Below are 20890 nucleotides of genomic sequence, written 5' to 3' on the forward strand. Positions count from 1 at the left end.
TTCCTTCAGAAAGGCCTTGTGTGCTTTTGCAGCTTTAGCTATTTTTGATGTCCCCAAGGGAGGGCCTAGCAACAGCCAGAGAGTGTCAGCCTGAGGGGTGGATACTGATTGGGTCACATACTGGATGTGATAGCCTGTCAGTATCCAGATCTGTCTTGTTATGAGGCGGAGTTACAGTCACACCCAAGGGTATAAATACTGGCACTCTCACAAAAGTGGGGGTGTCTCTTTCCTCCCCCTATGGAGTGAGTACTAGCTACCCTGGGTCTCAGTAGGAGGCCTCAGGAGGAACACCATTATCATCATTATGCAGGAAGAAAGCAATGCAATGCTGTAAGATAAGAACCTACAATAAACACCATTGTACCATCATCAGTGTGATTCACTGTCTAAGAACCAAGAAAGGTGGGAGGACTCTCCTTCCATCCAAAGAACCCATGCTGACTGGAGGCGCTGCAACCACGAATAAGGTACCCTGTAAATCCTGTCCTGTTCTCCCCACGACACAGTGGAGCACTCAGCCCTCTTGTTGCCACACAAGTACGCACCACCGCAAATATGGGGAAGCAGAAGAAGCAGCCCCCAATTTCACTAAGGGGGAAAGGGGTGCAACGGCTATACAATATTGGAAGGGGCGATTTTAGGTCATGCTTTCACTTGCATCCAAGCACAAAACAACTACTTTCGTAACTAAACTGTGACCAGTGGATGTTACTACATATATGAATAAGATCTAGTGCTTCCCCTTTCTCGAACATATATCCATAAATATATCTGCATGAATATCAATTTCATACAGAGATGCCTAAAGCTACTTCCAATGTGACAAAAATACACAGTGCAATACCTATATATGCTCTTGAAAAAAGGGTCATTTAGTTTAACCCTTTGGCCAAAGCGTCTTAAGCCTGCTGCCACTTTCAAGGCATGACCCTAGCAGGTCCTAACACTCCCTGGGTTAAAATTCTTATTAACCTGTATAATTACAAGAAGAATGATCACATTGGATCTGTCATAACCTGGCAAAATGAAACTGACCTGCCAACTTGGAAAGTGGGGAGGGGCAAGCTTAAACCTTGGGGGGGAGGGAGAGCTGCCTTTCCAAGTTGTCAGGTTAGTTTCATTTTGCCAGGTTATGACAGATCCAATGTGATCATTCTTCTTGTAATTATACAGGCAAATAAGAATTTTAACCAGGGAGTGTTAGGACCTGCTAGGGTCATGCCTTGAAAGTCGCAGCAGGCTTAAGACGCTTTGGGCAAAGGGTTAAACTAAACGACCCTTTTTTCAAGAGAATATATAGGTATTGCACTGTGCATTTTTGTCACATTGGAAGTAGCTTTGAGCATCTTTGTCTGTTTTTTGTTGTATACCACGCCCACTAGCCCTCCTTTTGACACTTACATACATACTGTATATATATATTATGTGGTAATGGTAGGGGTTTCTCAGAGCTTGTTGGGTATCTGTGTGAATATCAATTTCCTCTCAGGGGAAGATGCTTCTCATGATGTTCAACAGAAAAAGCAGACTTATGTGTCAGAAGGGCTTGCAACACATTTGTTTGTGTTGCAGGCTTCTTTGGTACTGAAGGAGTCAATACTGCTGGCTATCCAGCTGCTGCTGCAATGCTTGGAGCTTTGCTTCTCCGTTTCTGCTGATTGAACAGACAAGCTTGTGCTCTGCAGTTGCAGCATTTTAGTAAGGGGAAAGCAGCTACTAGCAATCAACCTGATACACTTCTCTTTCACCCTACCTGGAATGAGCTGGTGCTGCTGAGATGTGCAGGATGTCTTTCAAGGTAATGTTATTTGTTATGAATTCTGATTGTGACACTGCACTGCATTTGAAGATACAGTGCTACTCTCGTATTAATGCTTGTCTCCTGACTCACAGGCCTTGTTCTGGGACGGCACCATGCAGAAACAGCCCTATCGATATACAAGGCCTTGTGGTTGCTGTACCTTAGTTAGGGGCATTTTCTCTTGCTGTAGAAATGATCCTGCTTATTGCTGCATCTTTAGTATTGGGAGTATTTAAAAGGATATAACTGGGGCAAGGAGTGCTGGTCTATGAAGGAGAATTAGGATCAGATCCCAGTGGCAGCTACTTGTGACTTTTTTTTTCTTGCTATTAAACGGTTATTGTGGTTAAATCTCTTTCTCAATCTTTGTATCTTGATGTGACTTCTCTATCTTTCAAAGCATTGAAAAATGAATGCTGTTAATAATGTGTCCTTGCTTGCATGGGTTTTATTTTTTCTATAGAGTTTGTGAGTGCCAATCACCTTACAAGGTCCAGTCCACCCAGATCCAAAGAGAGTTTTGCATCATGAATGCACAAGTTCAAAATGATTGAAAATGTCAATGGAGAATCAAATATTAACAAGATGAAGTCACATCATTCTTTAAAACCAGAATTTGATTAACATTTTTGGTTAATTGTGAATAAAATAGCAACACTATTTTAAATACTAGTCGTAACTTAAACGTGATAAGGAATAGCTAGAGGGGAAGCTTAGTGATAACAACACTGCTGCAGGAGACCCCAGTTTGAATCTCCGTGTCAGCTGTTCAGCCCAGATTCATTAAATGGTGTTAAACTTTAGTAAGCCATTTATTTGAAAAGGAGTTAAGGCGTGCTAAAGCTCAGCACCTTTTAGTAAATCTGGGCCTTGTGCCCCCAACATTAAAATGAGACTGTAAACGTTCAGGGCTCATTCTACCATATGCATTAAGCTGCAATAGTGTAGATTGCAGTGCAATGGTGGGAAGACTGCCATTGGCTTGAATGCCAATTTCCCTGTGATCTTACTGCAATCTGCAGTATCACATCATAATAAATAAGGCTCATTGTGTTTGGAAAAATTGTTATTATTATTATTACATAGCTACTTTTAAAAACACAGCTCTTAAATTATATGATGCTATCTTATAGTACATGTCTGTAACTTACATTTTTGGATGTTTCTTCATTTTCATTGTATTTGTAATTTTGGTAGTTAAAGAAGGCTAAGACTGTAAATCTATATCTATTTTACCTCATTTTCCTGTCACACATGATGTGCACTTAACACTCTTAATGCACAATGCATCTCATATCTCTCATGTATTCTTGTGTTACCTTCTGCAAAATGACTGGTAATAAGTGATTTCAGTGCTTGTCCCACAGTTCAAAAAAGAACATTCTTAGAATTCCAAGAAAGTTCTACAGTGCAATCTCATGAATGTTACTATTGAAACAAGAAAATTACTTTGGCAAGTTTGGTTATCATCCAGATGTCCTCAAATCACTTGTGAACATACTGATGAAACTATTGTTAAGATATCACTAGACAATAAGGAATATTATATTCAGACTCAGAACTGTAACATGTAATTTTCTCTCTCAATTGTTTTCACTGTGGGAAAGTTATTGAATCAACACTATTCTATTAATACAGAAGTGGGGCATGAGCAGACCAGGTGATCCACTGTATATGAGCAGCTACTAGGGAAGATGTGAGTTACATACAGTACCTCATATCAACAATTGCATTGCAGTCACATGGCAAAGCGGCTGACTACCTGCAGTCCCATCACTGCAGGACCATCTTAACTGGCACGTTCTGAGTAAATAACATATCAACATTCAATTGCCCTTCATTAACATTATCGTGCATTTCATTGACGAGGTCACTGTATGTATTTTGACTCCTATTTAAACATTTTAAATATTAGTTAAATCTTCTACTTTGCTTCAGCTTTGCACCACATACATCATTTGAGAATATAGAGAGATGCTACTGTATATTTTACTTTATTGTCTTGGTTTTGTGTCTACATTTACAAAACCATTTAACAACGCTCCAATTAATCCACTGAGATATATTTGATAAGTCTTTTATTTGCTCCCAGTTTTGCAGATAGAAAGTTTTCATGATCGCTCCCACGATTCTGCAGTGGTTAGTTAGAATTATAGGCACACCCCTTGGCAAAAACAAAGTTTTTTCATATACAATAATGTTTGACATTGTGCAGAACAAAAGTTAATTTGAAACATACTTGAAACAAATACTTTTTACTTCTATGTAGATTTGAGGTAGGTTGCGATATCTTGTTGGGAACCAAAATTAGGGTTCTTCATAAATGAAATGATAGCGTAGACTCAGCTATCAAAACCTCATAGGCTTATTCTTCAAGTGTATATTTGCAGAAAGAAAAAAAACTGCCTAATTGTATGTCTACAGGCACTTAGTCTGACGTGCACTGAACTATGCTCCAGATGAACCAATTTTGAAACATTTTTCTGTGATTACTTTGTGTGCAGACTATAATCCTTTCATTTTGAAGTAACAGACAGAGTGTTCTATTTATGCTTTATCTCTTACCCACAGCGCTTTGTTTCAGGGAAAAGCTAAGAGATTTCAAACCTTAGGCATTGTTAGTTGTTTGTGTAACAGTGGGTTATTACATTAAGATAGGCTCATGGCAAGTGACTGGATCTGCAGATTGGAGTCATCTTTTCATCCATAGCCTACTCTTCTGTTATTAGGGCACTGATTTACTATATTCAGCCACCCTATAAATATTAAAGGGAATTACATTGCCCATAGAAGCCAGTTTTTAGATAAGTTGCTTAGTATGTAGCTGTATTCATGAAAATTAGGCAAACAGGTTTAAGACATCCAGCCAGTTGCTTTTTTTTTTTTTTTTTTTTACAAATAGTTGGTAGAATAAGGGTTTGAGGTATCTTGCACGATTTAACTGCCCTTCTATAGAATTATATAGATGTGCAAAATAGTTAGCACCACTGCTTTACAGTAAAAAAAAAAAAAACAATTTTATAGTTTAACTGCCATTATATTATTATAACCATTCCTACGACAAAGGTGTGGATATTTTTCTAATCACTGGACAATGAAAGTTTGATTGGCGACTTTTTAGATGATACATAGGGCAAGTAAACTAATGACAGTCAATGAAGCTTTCAGCAAGTGTAACAGGTGATCCCGATATGTGATCACAATGTTATTTAAAGGACTTTTTGGTTTCAAGACATAATCTGTTGCATTAATGCTGGCTTTAGAAATCCACCTTCTTCCCCATGGTTTGCGAAGTAGAATTGGGCTTGTTAAGATGTGTTATCTATATAACCTGGAAGAGCATCGCACGTTCCAGCAAACTTCCCAGGGTTCGGTTCATACTGATGAAGGAATGCTTGAAATGGACCAGACCCAAAAACTACCCGTTGTGTGCCAAACTCTGTCCTAGGTTGTTTTGCAGATGTATTCAATTCAATGTTTTCTTTTGCTTTCACAATAACATGAAACTAACGTGATGGTATTATCTTTACACAGAAGGAAACACCTCTTGCCAATGCTGCGTTCTGGGCTGCGAGGAAAGGAAACCTGGCTCTCCTTCAGCTGCTGTTAAACAGTGGCCGGGTAGACGCGGATTGCAGAGACAGTGTATGCCCTTTCCTTGTGCATGCCAAGAATTCTTGATTGCTATCTAGTGCAACAATAACGTTCTGGAGCCTGGAAAACAGGCATCGTGTTATTGTACCATTTGCAGTATTTTATGATGGTTGAACACGGCATTCTGCCACCTTAATGCAAGCGAGGTTTGTGTGCTGAGAAAGGCAAAAGGTCACCCAGAAGCCAAGTAAATTAAAGGCGCCGTTCGTGCAATATCCTACAGGTGTCTTTAAAAAAAATCCGTTCTGGATCCAACTGTATGCCATTTTTAATAAGCTTTAATATAATGAGCGTCCTTTGATTTCTGTAGCAGGTTTTAGCTCACTTCCCCAGCAGTGCAAGATCATTGCGACACTTTCCTGTTTGTGATCATTTGTTGCCAATGTTCCCAGCAGTTTGAGCTGCAAACTGTAACAATAGATAATGTTACCTTAGTAGTTTAATAATACATTGTAGCTGCTGAGTTACACTGACTGAAGGATTGATTGAAACTGAATGGCAGCTATTTAGTGAACCCTGGGAAGCAGGATCTTTGCTGATTGATCACGGGAGAACAAATCGATTGGCAGCTTAGGTCATTACTTTTCAATAAAGGTAATCAAAGGCTGTATATACAGTATTAAAACAAAAAAATATATATATTTTTTAAAGTGCCGCTTGGATTGCCTCCATAAATCACTAAGGACTCATTAAGTGGTTGAAAGGTTGTTGCACAGTATATCAACAAAACAAGCCCAAGTGTAATCACACCGTAACCTTCTAATATTTAGAGAAGAGGGAGTAGTAGTAGTTCAAAGGGTGCAAACTCGTAACCAACCATCAGTTGCATTTAAATCTCATTTAACCTTTTTCCTGCCATAGGTATCTGCAACGGCTTGCTTTGCAATGTACCTAAGGCCCCTCTGGCTGTGAAGAGGTTAACAACAGACCGTGGAATTACCATAAAGTAAAATCATTTGGCCAACACCGTTTCTAGAGTTCTTATTGGTGTTTCATAATAACACAACATGTGTCTGGTAGCTTTGCAAGGCCTGCACACAGCCTGAGGAATATCCAGCCAGGAGAGAGTGTGATACTTCTCTGGCCTTACACTTCATTCTTTATATCATAAAATAGTTTCACGTTTGTATTCCAACTTCACGAGTTTTCCAGGCTCAGAACAAAATGAGGATTTCTGTGCACTGGAGGATAACTGGCAGGCCCGCACAAACACCTTTTGGAAAGGAAAGAGAGAGAGAGAAATACTGGCTCAGGAAATGTTTTGTATGAGTCACAAAGAAATTCTCTGCTGTGGAAACTTCTTCCCACCCATCCAATATCACGTTATCCAAATCAGTAGTTGCTCAACTCCAGTCTTCAAACCCCACCAGCAGGTCAGGTTTAACCCCAGTCTTCAAAACCCACCAACAGGTCAGGTTTTAATGATATCCCTGCATCAGCACAGGTGTCTCACTTGAAGACTGAGCCACTGATTGAGCCACCTGTGCTGCAGCAGAGATATCCCAAAAACCTGACCTGTTGGTGGCCCTTGAGGACTGGAGTTGAGCACCACTGGTCTAAATGATGCCGCCTTTGTTGGCACTATTGGGCCCTGATTGCTCTAAGCATCCTAAGGAACCGTTTCTGTGACAGTGTGATATCACTGGTAATGTAATGTTTGTCAGATTGCCATCAGTTTTAGTGATGCATAAAGAGTACAGAAAAATTATTGAAACACGTGGAAGAATATATTCCATTAACTGAAGTGCCTCCTACTGCTGTAAAGACGGGCACTCCATTAATCACATCCCAACTCGCAGGTGTTTGTCCCATAAGGGCTGATGAGAGGTCCCCTCCTCCATCCGATAACCTGTGTCTTTTCTCCTTTGGAAGTCTAATATTTGCTGAAGACTTTTTTCCAATGTTACACATTTGATAGGACCCTCTGTCTACAGCATTCAATATTGACTATCACTGATCATTAATGAACTGCAGGAAATGCAGAACTGCTTCAAAAATGCTCAGTCACTGGGATCAATGTAGAAACCTCTGTTCTTTCCGTCTGCTCACAATACAGACTTTTAAACAAAACGGGGTCTATTTTATATTGTGTGCCCATTAGCGTCATCTCCTTTTGACCTCGTACAATTGTCTTTGTCACCTCCTGAATCAAGCATCATTGTATTATAACATTTGTGAGCATGGACTCAATGTGCCCATAAAGTTTTTATGTGGAATATCATATGCGCATGTAACAAACTTAGACATGAAAGTGAAACTCAAGAATAAAGCTATTGATTTACTTAAAGCAGGGGAGTGCAATCTTTTTCCCCGGCGCCCCCATGCCGGCTGTCCTGCTCTCCGCGCGCCCCCCTCCCTCCTCCTTACCGTGGTTCCCGGCGTCTGGGTGTCATGACGCCACGTTGCCATGGCAACATGTCTCCAGAAGCCGGCTGGACCACGGTAAGTAAGGTTTGCAGAGGCCTTCGCCGCTTCCCCTGCACTTCATTTAAGTGCCTTCGGGAAGTGCGCAGAGCCTCTGTAAACCCCGCCCTCCCCCCCCCCTCAGTTAATCTCGCGGCCCCCCTGAGGGACACGCCCCCCAGTTTTCGCACAGCTGACTTAAAGTATCAGTATCATACAATGCCTCAGTGATTCTCACATAAAATGTTGTTGTTTTCTCAGTCTGGAGCTACAGCCCTCATGGTGGCATCCTATGCTGGACACATTGAATGTGTGCGGGAGCTGGTCCTGCAAGGAGCAGATATCAATCTCCAGAGAGAGGTAAGAAATGTTTTATATTCAAACAATGGCACAATCCCAGACTAAGGGGCAGATTCACAAAGCTCTGTTGTCCTATTGAACCTAAATTAACATTAGGGTAATTATAATGCCTGTGCACTAGAGCAAATAACATAACGTTAACCCACTTCTACTCCTTTTGCAGTGCAACTGCAAAAGCGGCGTTCCCCCTAACATTGCATATCCACTGAAGGCCGTTCTGGTAACGCAGGGATTTAACCTGATGTTGTTTATGTCATACCTAGAGGTGGTGTTTGCTCCCTCCCCACACTGAAATGTTAGTTTTGCTAGAGGGGAGAGGGAGACAGGATGAAAGAGAGAGTGTTGGAGAAAGAGAGGGGTGAAAGAGACTAGGAGAGAGAGAGAAGGGGCATATAGAGAGAGAGAGATCCTATTTTAGTAGAGTACCTCCCTTGCAAACCCAGGGCCAGCTGGAATGTTTGCGGGGCTTGGTGCAGGGACATGTGCAGGACCTCGGCCCTTACCTTCTCTGGCGGCATCTCCTCAGCATCGTGTTGTTATGGCAATGCAGTGCCATGTGACGTCCCATTGTCATAGCAATGTGACGCTGTATTTGACATGCGGAGCCATAAAGCTTGGACCCTGCATGAGGCGGCGCTGCCAGAGAAGGTAAGAGAGTTACAGAGGCCCTGCGCTCTCCCCCGGCAATCAGTTTAACTGTTGTGGGGGAGAGCGCAGGGCCTCAGTAAGCGCGGGGCTCGGTGCACAGACACGAACAGCACCACCATCAAGCCGTCCCTGTTAAAAAAAAGTTTTTAAAAAAATGTAAATAAACAATATCCATAATTTTGGCATTTGGCAAACAAAGCTATTGACTGTGCCGTTCTGATGGATGGGCAGGATTACTTTGCACACCCATCTGCCTGTGGCTCATTTGGCCAACATTCTATATGTTATAGCATAATAATGTGTAGGGAAGCATTTATTGGATGTAAATATGATGTGTTTAAATTGTAATGTGCATTTCCTGTTCCCTTGGAGTGCTAGGCTGGTAATACACTTACCCAGCCTGCATGCCAATGGATCCAGGTTGGCTAGTTCCACAAGGGGTTGAGGACAAGGAGTGAGGATGGGCGGTCCTTCTATCTGGGAGCTGTTGGTCCGATAAGCATAGCCATTGTCTGCCCCAGACAGCAAGGCGTCTATCTCATCAAGAGTTAGCAAACGGGCACTGAGAAAGGGGCAGATAGGCGCTGTTCTCATTGGTCGGTTCGTAATTTCCACCTGCCTGGCCTCAGCCTCTCTGCACACCACCAGCCCGAATTGTCCAACACAGGTGAGTCCTCGCACTGTGATTGGTCCAACACACAGTATATGCCCTGTGATTGGCCGTGACCCCAAACCTCCACTCCACAACCGATAGCCTGTGTGGGAATGGCTCCTGCTTTGGATCACCTGTCCTGCAACCAGATCGCCCCTCAGGCGGACCCGAGGTATGATGGGCGCAGTCACCAGTGGGGTATACCGAGTTGCTGTGATCCAGATGTGTTGCCAGGATCCTCGCCGACAGTCCCTATGCCTAGTGATCATTGGAGACAAGCAGGCCCGTAGCTTGCTAGACACCGGAGCCACGATCACCCTTGTGACATGATCAAGCCCGAGCATCTTATACACAGGAAGGTGATTCAAGTCAAGATGGCAAATGGAATCTCCCAATCCCTGCGAGTCGGCCCACGTTCACCTCGATTGGGGAGCGGGCCGAGGGATCCGTGAGGTGGTGGTGCTGCCCAGCCTGGATGTCGACATTTTGTTGGGCTGTGACTATGCAGTCCCCAAGGTGGCCCCAATCATGGCTGTATCCCACTCCACTGCCATAGCTGAGAAAATGCAGGCGCCGAGGCTACCAGTGTTCCAGGGCAAGCTGCAGATCCTTTCGCTCCCAGGACCTTGGAGCTCAATCCCCCAGATGTTCCCGTCAAAGCCAGGGAGAACTGCCTTACCTCCTTGTATGCCAAGTGATCTGGGTTTGGCTATTTCCACAAGGAGGTTGAGGACAAGAGAGAGTGGGGTTGGGCAGTCCTCCTATCTGGGAGCCATTGGTCTAATAAACGGAGTCATATTCTGCCCGAGACGGGAAAGCACCTACCTCATCAGGAGATAGCAAACCGGCACTGAGAACATGGGCAGGCAAGCGCAGTTCTCATTGGTCAGTTTGTAATTCCTGCTCGCATTGCCTCAGCTTCTCCGTCACACCCGCGACCCGGATTGGCCAACACAGATGAGCCCTGGCACTGTGATTGCTCCAACACACAGCATCCATGCTGTGGTTGGTTGCAACCCCATTCTCCATGCTTTCCTATGAAGACAGTGAAACTAGAAAAGAAGCAGCCGATCTCATGAGTTCCACAGCTCATTCTTGTACTGGCATGCAGGCGGACTAAGTGGTGTGCTCTGAGATTGTGCCAGACACACACGAAACCGAGGCTACATGCTATTCCGAGCGGGAGATTTGAAGTTATCCAGCTTCAACTTGCATCCACCAAAGCCTGGAGGCTCCGGGACTCGTAAAGGAGTGGAAGCTGCACTGGGTAAGCCATTTCGGTGACGCCGGGCACCTAGGACTTCTAGGGATTCTCTCTGTATTCCCCTGGTTGTGTGAGTATAGCTCTGCTGAAGAATTTGTTTTGGGTTTGCTGGCTCCGGACAGAATAAAGACTCTCTTTATTTGACCTCTGTGTCCTGTCTGGTGCTTGATTCCGTGAAATAGTTCTGGCCTCCCATGACAAGGTCAGTTTAGTTTTTTTTGCCAAAAGCCTGCCTCCACACAAAGGTAACCCAAGTATATTGGTTATAATATTTGCAATGCTTAACTTGGTAAACAATCTTTCTTTATTTTTATGGAGACATCATTTATAAACCCTTCCAATTAGTGTTCTTCAGGATGGACGCCAACAGGAGGCACACATGGTCCAGAAGCAACTGTTTTGCCAGGAATAAAACATTATACAGTATAATACTTCAAAGTTAATAATGCCTGGGACTGAGGATTTATTGATCTGGATCATTAGTGGACATTCTAATTTTTAAGGAAGCGTGCATGAGTATGTGAACGAGTAGTGGTTTCAAATGTCCCTTTGCTTGACAAAACCTTCAACTTAGAACAATAACTTTTGACGACTTACAATACTGTTGTACAATGTAATACATTGAAGGGTCATCTTTACAGGTAACAATGGCATGCTATACTGTACATGTTATAAAGCATATACTAATGGGGTTATTATGATATGACCATTTCCTAGAATCAACTATTGCAATTCGCTTATTGTATGTGTTGATGATCCTTCCAGCATTGAATGAGTTTGTAAGCACTATTTATTTGTACCTAAAGTTATTCAACTCGCTTTTTAGTTCGGTCCTAACTTTATCATGTTTGTCTCTTTCAGTCTGGATCTACTGCTCTGTTTTTCGCTGCTCAACAAGGTCACAATGACATAGTGAGATTCCTCTTTGAATTTGGGGCATCTACTGAATTTACTACAAAAGTAAGAGACATTTATTTTGCTCTTAAAATAAAGGGGGAGATTCACTAAGTTGCGTTGTGCGTTTCATGCCCCCGATCCGGCTTTAACTAATATTCTAGTCAATAGGAGTTAACGTTGGGTCGGCTGCAATAAACCTTGATGAATTTTCCCCATGGAGTTAAACTGTAGTATGCTATGTACTGTACATGAATTTGTAATATCCTGTGTTTTACATGGTATTGTGTCTGTACAGACTGAGTCTGTAAGAATCCTATGCACAATGCTGCGTCCGGCATATTGTAATTGTGAAGTGCTTTGAGTCCCATTGGGAGAAAAGCGCTATATGATATAAAGTTATTATTATTGTTACTGTATAAATGACAAATACTTCTACTACACTTCTAATTTCTGTGACTTTAATAGAGATTTATCAAGCTACCAAAGTAAGCATCAAGAATAGTGTCTTCACCAAACAATCTTGTTGATAAACGTTCTTGCATATGTCACAGATCGTTAGCTGCAGATGTATTGAGGAAGCCAATATTGGCGTTGTTCTGGTCAATGGACAAAGGAAAGAAATTGCTGACCGTGTCATATAATTCAATAAACCACATTATACACGTGTCCCCACTAAAATAGGCACGGAACTCCTATAAGTATGCATAAATACCCCATGCCTCTTTTAGTATAGACACCTTTTATGATATACATCTAGTCATTGCATATCTAGCCCCTCTAATACACACCTCCCATATTGCTTAATGATGTACAAGATGCTAACGTTAGTATTAACCATGTTCTCTGACTCAACCAGTACTCACAATGATTTATCATTTCTTACTTTAAAATCCTAATGTTTCATAAGAGTTGTATTTGTCTATCCATTCTTTGGCCTCATATTAAAAGAAGCATTAATCACACTGATATACACTTGTACTGTAGCTTCCCCTCCTACTGTCTGTTTGTAAATGTATGCAGATCATTACAAAGTGCATCCCCAGTAATGTGTGCTGATTGGCATAGCTGGCTAATGGAAGGTTTATGGCCATTGTAGAGGTTATTGCTTTTATCGAGCAGTTTGAACCACATACATTGGGTTTCTGCCATGAACTTGAAAATAATGAATGGTTTATTACGGGGTGTACCGTGTATGTGTAAAAACTGTGCATTTCTAAAACAAAAATCTGCATCTGACATTTCAGTTTGAAGAAATATGATAATTGTATCAATCTGATTTGTTGCCTTGATATGTAGACCACTACAGTACGTGGAATTATGTTTTTTGAATGTGGCTCATCTTTTTATTTTTACTGTCAAACAGTATAATTTGTTTTATTGTGTTTTTGTCTCTACATAGGATGTATTTAAATGTAAATCAGTTTTGTACGAATTAACCAAATGTTTTGCTTATAAATTTAAGCAAAATCATGAAAAAAGCATTTTTTTCCCCTACAGGTATTTCCAACTATCCATTTATCTACATTATAATCCCCCAGTAAATCACTAGGTGCCATGGGAGAGGCAGTGACATGTCTTGGTAAATAATGTCTTGCAAGCAAACTAATTTACTGAGCAACATATTAACTACCTTTAGCATATTTGCATCTGCTGGATTAAAATAGCACGTCCTTGATAAAAGACCCCCCACGGTATAATGGTATTGCTATAAATATGCGGTACCTAAAGCCTCATTAGAATCTGAAATCCAAATTTAGCGGGAATTCCATTTGATTTCTTCTTATTGTTTTTTGATCGTGCCAATGCTAGCTACAGTGATTAACAGTATAGGCAAACACATGGATTTATATTATTACAATGATAATAGAATAAAGAGATAAGAAAAAATTATAAAGTTAAGACAAAAACAATTGGTCACTTCCTTATTGTGCTTACAATAGATGCAAGTATTTGTTGTGGGTCTTGATAACGGAGTCTATAATCCTCAATATGGTAACGAAAATGGTCTTCTGTCATAAGGGCCTATTTAGGTAGCTTCGATATTATCACTGCAACATCAAACGTGTTCGCATGTTAATACGGCACGCTATGAAATTTGTGTAAAAATGGTCAGTAAGATATATCGCATGTTGGATACCGTTTGTTACACAAATGAGATACCGCGCGCGTTTGTAGTTGCTTTACGAGCGAAATGAAATTCACGGTTGATTTTGCTCCAGACGTCTGGAAGAGCTGTACAGAGAGAAGCTGCATCTCCCTGCACAGCTCTTACAGGCGATCGCCCTGCTTTCATTTTAATAACATGGTATTGAAAAAGGGGTTCTCCAGAGATTATTTCAAGTCCAGGGATCCCCGGCTTCCCAAGGTACATACCTTCATATCGGGTGCCGGTATCTCCTGCAAGTTTAAATGTCCCCCGTCATGGCCCTCGTGACCAGGATATCTAAACTTGCAGGAGATACTGGCACCTTATACTGGGGCCTGTACCTTGGGAATCAGGGGGTCCCTTGACCTGAAAGTAATGTGGTTCAGCTCCGGACACCCCCTGCTTCAACACTATGTTATTAAAATGAAAATTAAAACATAGCTTAATTACATTTAGTGGCTAACCGCTAAGATAATGAAGGGGTTGACCGCTAGTACCCGGTTTGTTGTTGGTAGAGTGTGTGGGTGAAGGTTATAGATGCCCCGGGGTGGCTGGCTAGGCCTCCATGATGGTTGTAGGAGGATTAATCCATTCATTAACTTAGCCGTTACTACCGCTAAGGTAATGAAGGGCTTAACCCTTCCCACTACCCACCAGGGAGGCCTAGCTAGCCACCCTGGGGCAACTACCCCCTTCACCCACCCCCTCTACCAACAACCAGGTATTGCTATTTAACCCTTTCATTACCTTAGCGGTTAGCCACTAAGGTAATGAAGCTCGGCTTTTATTTTATTTTTATTACATAGGATTGAAGCAGGGGGTCTCCGGGCCTGAAATTAATGTGATTCAGCTCCAGAGACCCCTGATTCAATCCTATGTAGTAAAAATAAATTATACCCCATTAAATGCAAATCGCAAATCCTATCTCGCCACCCTTTAGGTTGCGGAAACAAATTAAGCGTGTTTAAGATGCAATGTGCATATCCAAGTTACCTGAATAGCAATGAGTGGCAAAAATAATTGAGTTTCTGTATTTTTTCGGCTACCGCACAGCTTGTCAGAGCAAGAGTGCTCACGCTTGTTAAAAGAAAAAGCCATTTACGAGCGATTTTGACGTTATCACAGCTTTGTAAATAGCTACACACGCAAATTCACGTGTAAAGTGCACTTTACAAGCTTTAAGTCACTTATCGAAGCTACCATACCTGAATAGCCTCCATGTATTCATTTAAGACTCAATCTTCCAAACTCTTCATAATTCTGACTCTTTGTACCTCTGCCAGTTGTTATGGTGAACAGGCTCAGCCTACACCCTGGTTTTCATAAGTTGAGAGATACAAGTCTACACAGGTCACGTTAGGTACAACAAGAGATCCAGGAGAACAACATAAGTCATAATGCTCATGAAATCCAAGCAGAAATGCCAGTTACAATGTTTGATGCAGAGTTCACAGTAAGATAGAAGTTTATATGGACGTCTTATTTGCTGACCAGATATTATAGGTTTGTTATTCTGGATATGGGTGATTGACCCATCATCAAATAAAGAAACAGAATAATACATTGAGGTCTTGTACAAATATTTGTAAAACATAACATGTGATATGTGATCAGATGGCAGATGCTGAATCTTCATTACACAAAGCAAAGATAATTATTGAACATTACTTTCTGATCATATGCATATTTTTAAAAAAATGATGATCTTTTTCTGAGAAAACTAATAGTAAACACAACTTTGTGTATTTGTTTCAGATTCGAGTAAACCCTCTCACTCTTTGTCCAATTTCAGTATCCTGCAGTTGATAGTCCAGCTGCTTTCGATCCGCTGTTTTTGTCCACTTAATTTGCCTCTGTGCACATCTGGATTCCTGACTCTTAGGGTCTGATTCAATATACTTTGAAGCAAAAAGTGCAATTGACTTGAATGGCTATTTTCTGTAACTGCAATGTGATTGGCTGCTTCAGAATCAGACCCTTAAATGGCTATTTAAAGTTTGTCCTATTCCTTCCTCAACCTCCACGCTTGTTATTATTTCTTCACAGTCTCCTCTTTTCTGCTCGCTCTGTCTAGGTTTTGCCATCAGCTGCCCAACTGGAATAGAAACTCTCGCTGGCGGCTTCTCTGCAGGTTCCATGGGCAGTAGAGCTGAGCTCTGCCAAAGTCTTATTTTACATTTCCTGGAATCTTGAAAGGGTGTCTGTTTGTTCTTTTTACACAAAGACAAAGTGTAGACAGTGGTGTGAAAAAGAAAGTACACCCTCTTTGAATTCTATGTTTTTACATATCAGGACATGATAACAATCATCTGTTCCTTAGCAGGTCTTAAAATTAAGTAAATACAATCTCAGATGAACAACAACACATGACATATTACACCGTGTCATGATTTATTTAACAAAAATAAAGCCAAAATGGAGAAGCTATGTGTGAAAAACTAAGTACACCCTTACTGCTTCCATAGGTATTAAGATGCTAAGAAGACAGGTAGACAGGTGCTGCTAATCAAATGCCCTTGATTAATTGATCATCAGCAAGTGTGACCACCTCTATAAAAGCGAAGTTTTAGCAGTTTGCTGGTCTGGAGCATTCAGGTGTGTGTTCACACAATGCCAAGGAGGAAAGACATCAACAATGATCTTAGAGAAGCAATTGTTGCTGCCCATCAATCTGGGAAGGGTTATAAGGCCATTTCCAAACAATTTAAAGTCCATCATTCTACAGTGAGAAAGATTATTCAAAAGTGGAAAACATTCAAGACGGTTGGCAATTTTCTCAGGAGTGGACACCCAGCAAATTCACCCCAAAGTCAGACCGTGCAATGCTCAGAGAAATTGCAAAAAAACAAGAGTTACATCTCAGAGTCTACAGGCCTCAGTTAGCATGTTAAATGTTAAAGTTCATGACAGTACAATTGGAAAAAGACTGAACAAGTATGGTTTGTTTGGAAGGGTTTCCAGGAGAAAGCCTCTTCTCTCTAAAAAGGACATGGCAGCATGGCTTAGGTTTGCAAAGTTGCATCTGAACAAACCACAAGACTTCTGGAACAATGTCCGTTGGACAGACGAGACCAAAGTGGAGATGTTTGGCCATAATGCACAATGCCATGTTTGGCAAAAACCAAACACAGCATATCAGCACAAACACCTCATACCAACTGTCAAGCATGGGGGTGGAGGGGTGATGATTTGGGCTTGTTTTGCAGCCACAAGAACTGGGAACCTTGCAGTGGACCATGAACTCCTAGTATACTAAAGTATTCTAGCGTCAAATGTGAGGCCATCTGTCCAACAGCTAAAGCTTGGCTGAAATTGGGTAATGCAACAGGACAATGATCCCTAGTACACCAGCAAATCTACAACAGAATGGCTGAAAAAGAAAAGAATCAAGGTGTTGCAATGGCCCAGTCAAAGTCCAGACCTCAACCTGATTGAAATGCTGTGGCTGGACCTTAAGAGAGCTGTGCATAAACAAATGCCCACAAACCTCAATGAACTGAAGCAACGTTGTAAAGAAGAGTGGGCCAAAATTCCTCCACCACGATGTGAGAGACTAATAAAGTCATACAGAAAACGATTACTTCAAGTTATTGCTGCTAAAGGTGGTTCTACAAGCTATTGAATCATAAGATGTACTTAGTTTTTCACATATGGCTTCTCCATTTTGGCTTTATATTTGTTAAATAAATTATGACACGGTGTAATATGTCATATGTTGTTGTTCATCTGAGGTTGTATTTACCTACTTTTAAGACCTGCTAAGGAGCAGATGATTGTTATTATGTACAGTGCTTGACAAATCACCCAAAAATCTACTCGCCGAACCAAAAAATCTACTCGCCGCCTAGTCCCGCCCCAACCCCGCCTCTAGTCCCGCCCCCAACCCCGCCTCCAATCCCGCCCCCAGCCCCGCATTTAAAAAAACCCATAAATGAAATAAATGTAATCAATTCCTAGTAAGAACATTCGTTTTTGACATAAGTTTATTTATTGTATTACATTATACTATAATTAGTCCGTGTGTGTGTATATGTGTGTGTGTGTGTGTATATAAATGTCGAATCTAGAAAAAAAAGCCAGATGTGAATGACTAGTTTCCTGCACCCCTTAACTAGTGCCTGGATGCCCCTGCTTCACAATATTTAAAGCAGCAATCCCACCTGGGATCTTACCTGATCCGCAGACCCTCAATGTCCAGGTACCTCATTTCCGCAATGTTATACATTGGAGGGGAGGTGTTCCCTACCTGTCTTCTGGGTTAGGGGGGGTTCCGATGTCTTCCGTGTGAAGCTTGAATCAGATTTGGAAGAAAGCAGTATAGGTTATTTTGGTGTAGTATAGGGCAGTTAAGATATACAGGGTAAATAAAATATCCAGATCCAGATTGTGAGACAGAGAGAGGGTGAGACAGAGAGAGGGTGAGACAGAGAGAGGGTGAGACAGAGAGAGGGTGAGACAGAGAGAGGGTGAGACAGAGAGAGGGTGAGACAGAGAGTGGGTGAGACAGAGAGAGGGTGAGACAGACGGAGAGAGAGGGTGAGACAGACGGAGAGAGAGGGTGAGACAGACGGAGAGAGAGGGTGAGACAGACGGAGAGAGAGGGTGAGAGAGACGGAGAGAGAGGGTGAGAGAGACGGAGAGAGAGGGTGAGAGAGACGGAGAGAGAGGGTGAGAGAGACAGAGAGAGAGGGTGAGAGAGACAGAGAGAGAGGGTGAGAGAGACAGAGAGAGAGGGTGAGAGAGACAGAGAGAGAGGGTGAGAGAGACAGAGAGAGAGGGTGAGAGAGACAGAGAGAGAGGGTGAGAGAGACGGAGAGAGGGTGAGAGAGACGGAGAGAGGGTGAGAGAGGGTGAGAGAGAGACGGAGATAGGGTGAGAGAGAGACGGAGAGAGGGTGAGAGAGAGACGGAGAGAGGGTGAGAGAGAGTGAGGGAGAAACCGAGAGAGGGAGAAACCGAGAGAGGGAGAAACCAAGAGAGCAAGGGTGAGAGACGGAGAGAGGGTGAGAGACGGAGAGAGGGTGACTGTGGGGGGATGGGGTGACTGGGTGTGGGGATGGGGTGACGGTGTGGGGATGGGGTGACGGTGTGGGGATGGGGTGACGGTGTGGGGATGGGGTGACTGGGTGTGGGGATTGTGTGATTGGATGGGGTGACTGGGTGGGGTGATGTGGGGTGGTGGGGTGACGGGGTGTCTGACTGGGTGGGAATTACTGACTGTGACTGGGTGGGGATTACTGACTGTCTGACTGGGTGGGGTGACTGGGCAGGGGGCAGGGGGGTGGGATGACTGAATTTTGACTGACTGGGTGGGGGGGAGTGACTGGGTGGGGGGGAGTGACTGACTGGGGGGGGGGGAGTGACTGACTGGGTGGGGGGGGACTGACTGACTGGGTGGGGGGGACTGACTGACTGGGTGGGGGGGACTGACTGACTGGGTGGGGGGGTATGACTGACTGGGTGGGGGGGTATGACTTACTGACTGGGTGGGGGTATGACTTACTGACTGGGTGGGGTGGGGGATGACTGACTGGGTGGGGTGGGGGGATGACTGACTGATTGGGGGGATGACTACCTCTGGTGTCCTACACGTGTACACACAAACACACACACACACACACACGCACACGCACACACACTCTCTCTCGTTGGGGGGGGGGGTCAGGGTGGAGTGGAGACAGCCACGGGGACCGAAGGGAACACCCCTGCCCCGCGGGTGCAGCCACAGGAGCGGAACCGGAGGGGGGAAATCCCCTGCTGTCATAGCCTGCCCCGCGCGAGCAGCCACGGGGACAGGAGCAGAGACCAGAGGGGAAGCGGGTTCGGGGGGGGGGGGGGAGGGACGACATTCCCCTCTATCATCTCCTGCCCCGGGCGTGCAGCCACGGGGACAGGAGCGGGACCGGAGCACACGCGGGACAGGGTGGAAATCCCCCGCTGTCATCTCCTGCCCCGCGCGAGCAGCCACAGCCACAGGGACAGGAGCGGAGATTGAGGGGATGAGGGGGGAAGCGCGAGCAGGAGACAGGGAACGAGCACGCGAGGAGCAGCCATTACTTACCCCTGCAGAGAAGGGCTCCATTCCACGTCACGGCCAATCAGCCAGGAGGATATTTTTTTGTTATTTATTTATTTTTACATTTGTGGGAGGGGGGGGAGCGGAAAGGGAGGGGGAAGCGGAGACAGCCACAGGGACCGAGGGGAACACCCCTGCTGGCATCGGGAGCAGCCACGGGCACTGGGGGAAAGCGGGGATCGTAGGGCAACCGGGACGGGAGGGGGGGGAGACATCGCCCGCTGTCATCTCCTGCCCCACGCATGCAGCCACAGGGACAGGAGCGGAACCGGAGGGCAAGCGGGACAGGGGAGGTGGGGGAGACATCGCCCGCTGTCATCTCCTGCCCCACGCGTGCAGCCACAGGGACAGGAGCGGAACCGTGGGACAGGGGGGGAAATCCCCTGCTGTCATCTCCTGCCCGACAGGAGCGGAGACTGGAGGGGATGAGGGGGGAAGCGCGGGCAGGAGACAGGGAGCAGCCATTACTTACCCCTGCAGAGAAGGGCTCCATTCCGCGTCACGACCAATTGGCCAATCAGCCAGGAGGATATTTGTATTTATTTATTTATTTAAAAAAAAAAAATTTGCGCAGAGCAGGGGGAAAAAGTAGCTGGCCACCGGCCAATTTCCGTTCGCGCCTGGCGAGTGGGCGACCGGGTTTGTCGAGCACTGATTATGTATATATACAGTTGTATTTACATTTGCATATTTGGTTTGCTGTGGAGGGTTTTTGTCACTTTTTTTACTCACCATAACTAACTCGGGATATATATATATATATATACAGTGTTCGACAAATCACCCAAAAATCTACTCGCCCAACCAAAAAATCTACTCGCCCCTAGTCCCGCCCCCAACTCCGCCCCTAGTCCCGCCCCCAACCCCGCTTTAAAATAAAATATATAAATAAAATACATTTAATAAATTCCTAGTCAGAACAACATTCGTTTTTGACATAAATGTATTTATTGTATTACATTATACTACAATTAGTCCTTGTTACGT

General features: G+C 43.7%; 1 protein-coding gene across 3 annotated transcripts in view; it reads left to right on the top strand.

Moving 5' to 3' along the window:
• Nucleotides 1–1587: 1587 nt before the first annotated feature.
• Nucleotides 1588–20890, top strand: part of ANKRD29 (ankyrin repeat domain 29) — a 61956-nt gene continuing 42653 nt past the window's right edge. Inside the window, exons 1-4 of one of the 3 annotated variants that reach the window (XM_075585030.1) lie at nucleotides 1588–1801; nucleotides 5339–5449; nucleotides 8123–8221; nucleotides 11647–11745. In XM_075585030.1, coding sequence (XP_075441145.1) covers nucleotides 1781–1801; nucleotides 5339–5449; nucleotides 8123–8221; nucleotides 11647–11745 — 330 coding nt within the window. In that variant the 5' untranslated portion in view covers nucleotides 1588–1780. The remainder of the gene's footprint in view (nucleotides 1802–5338; nucleotides 5450–8122; nucleotides 8222–11646; nucleotides 11746–20890) is intronic. The other 2 variants (XM_075585023.1, XM_075585036.1) reach the window with 2 other exon arrangements.

This window comes from Ascaphus truei, chromosome 2 (genome assembly GCF_040206685.1).
Source record: "Ascaphus truei isolate aAscTru1 chromosome 2, aAscTru1.hap1, whole genome shotgun sequence".
Taxonomy (NCBI): Eukaryota; Metazoa; Chordata; class Amphibia; order Anura; family Ascaphidae; genus Ascaphus; species Ascaphus truei.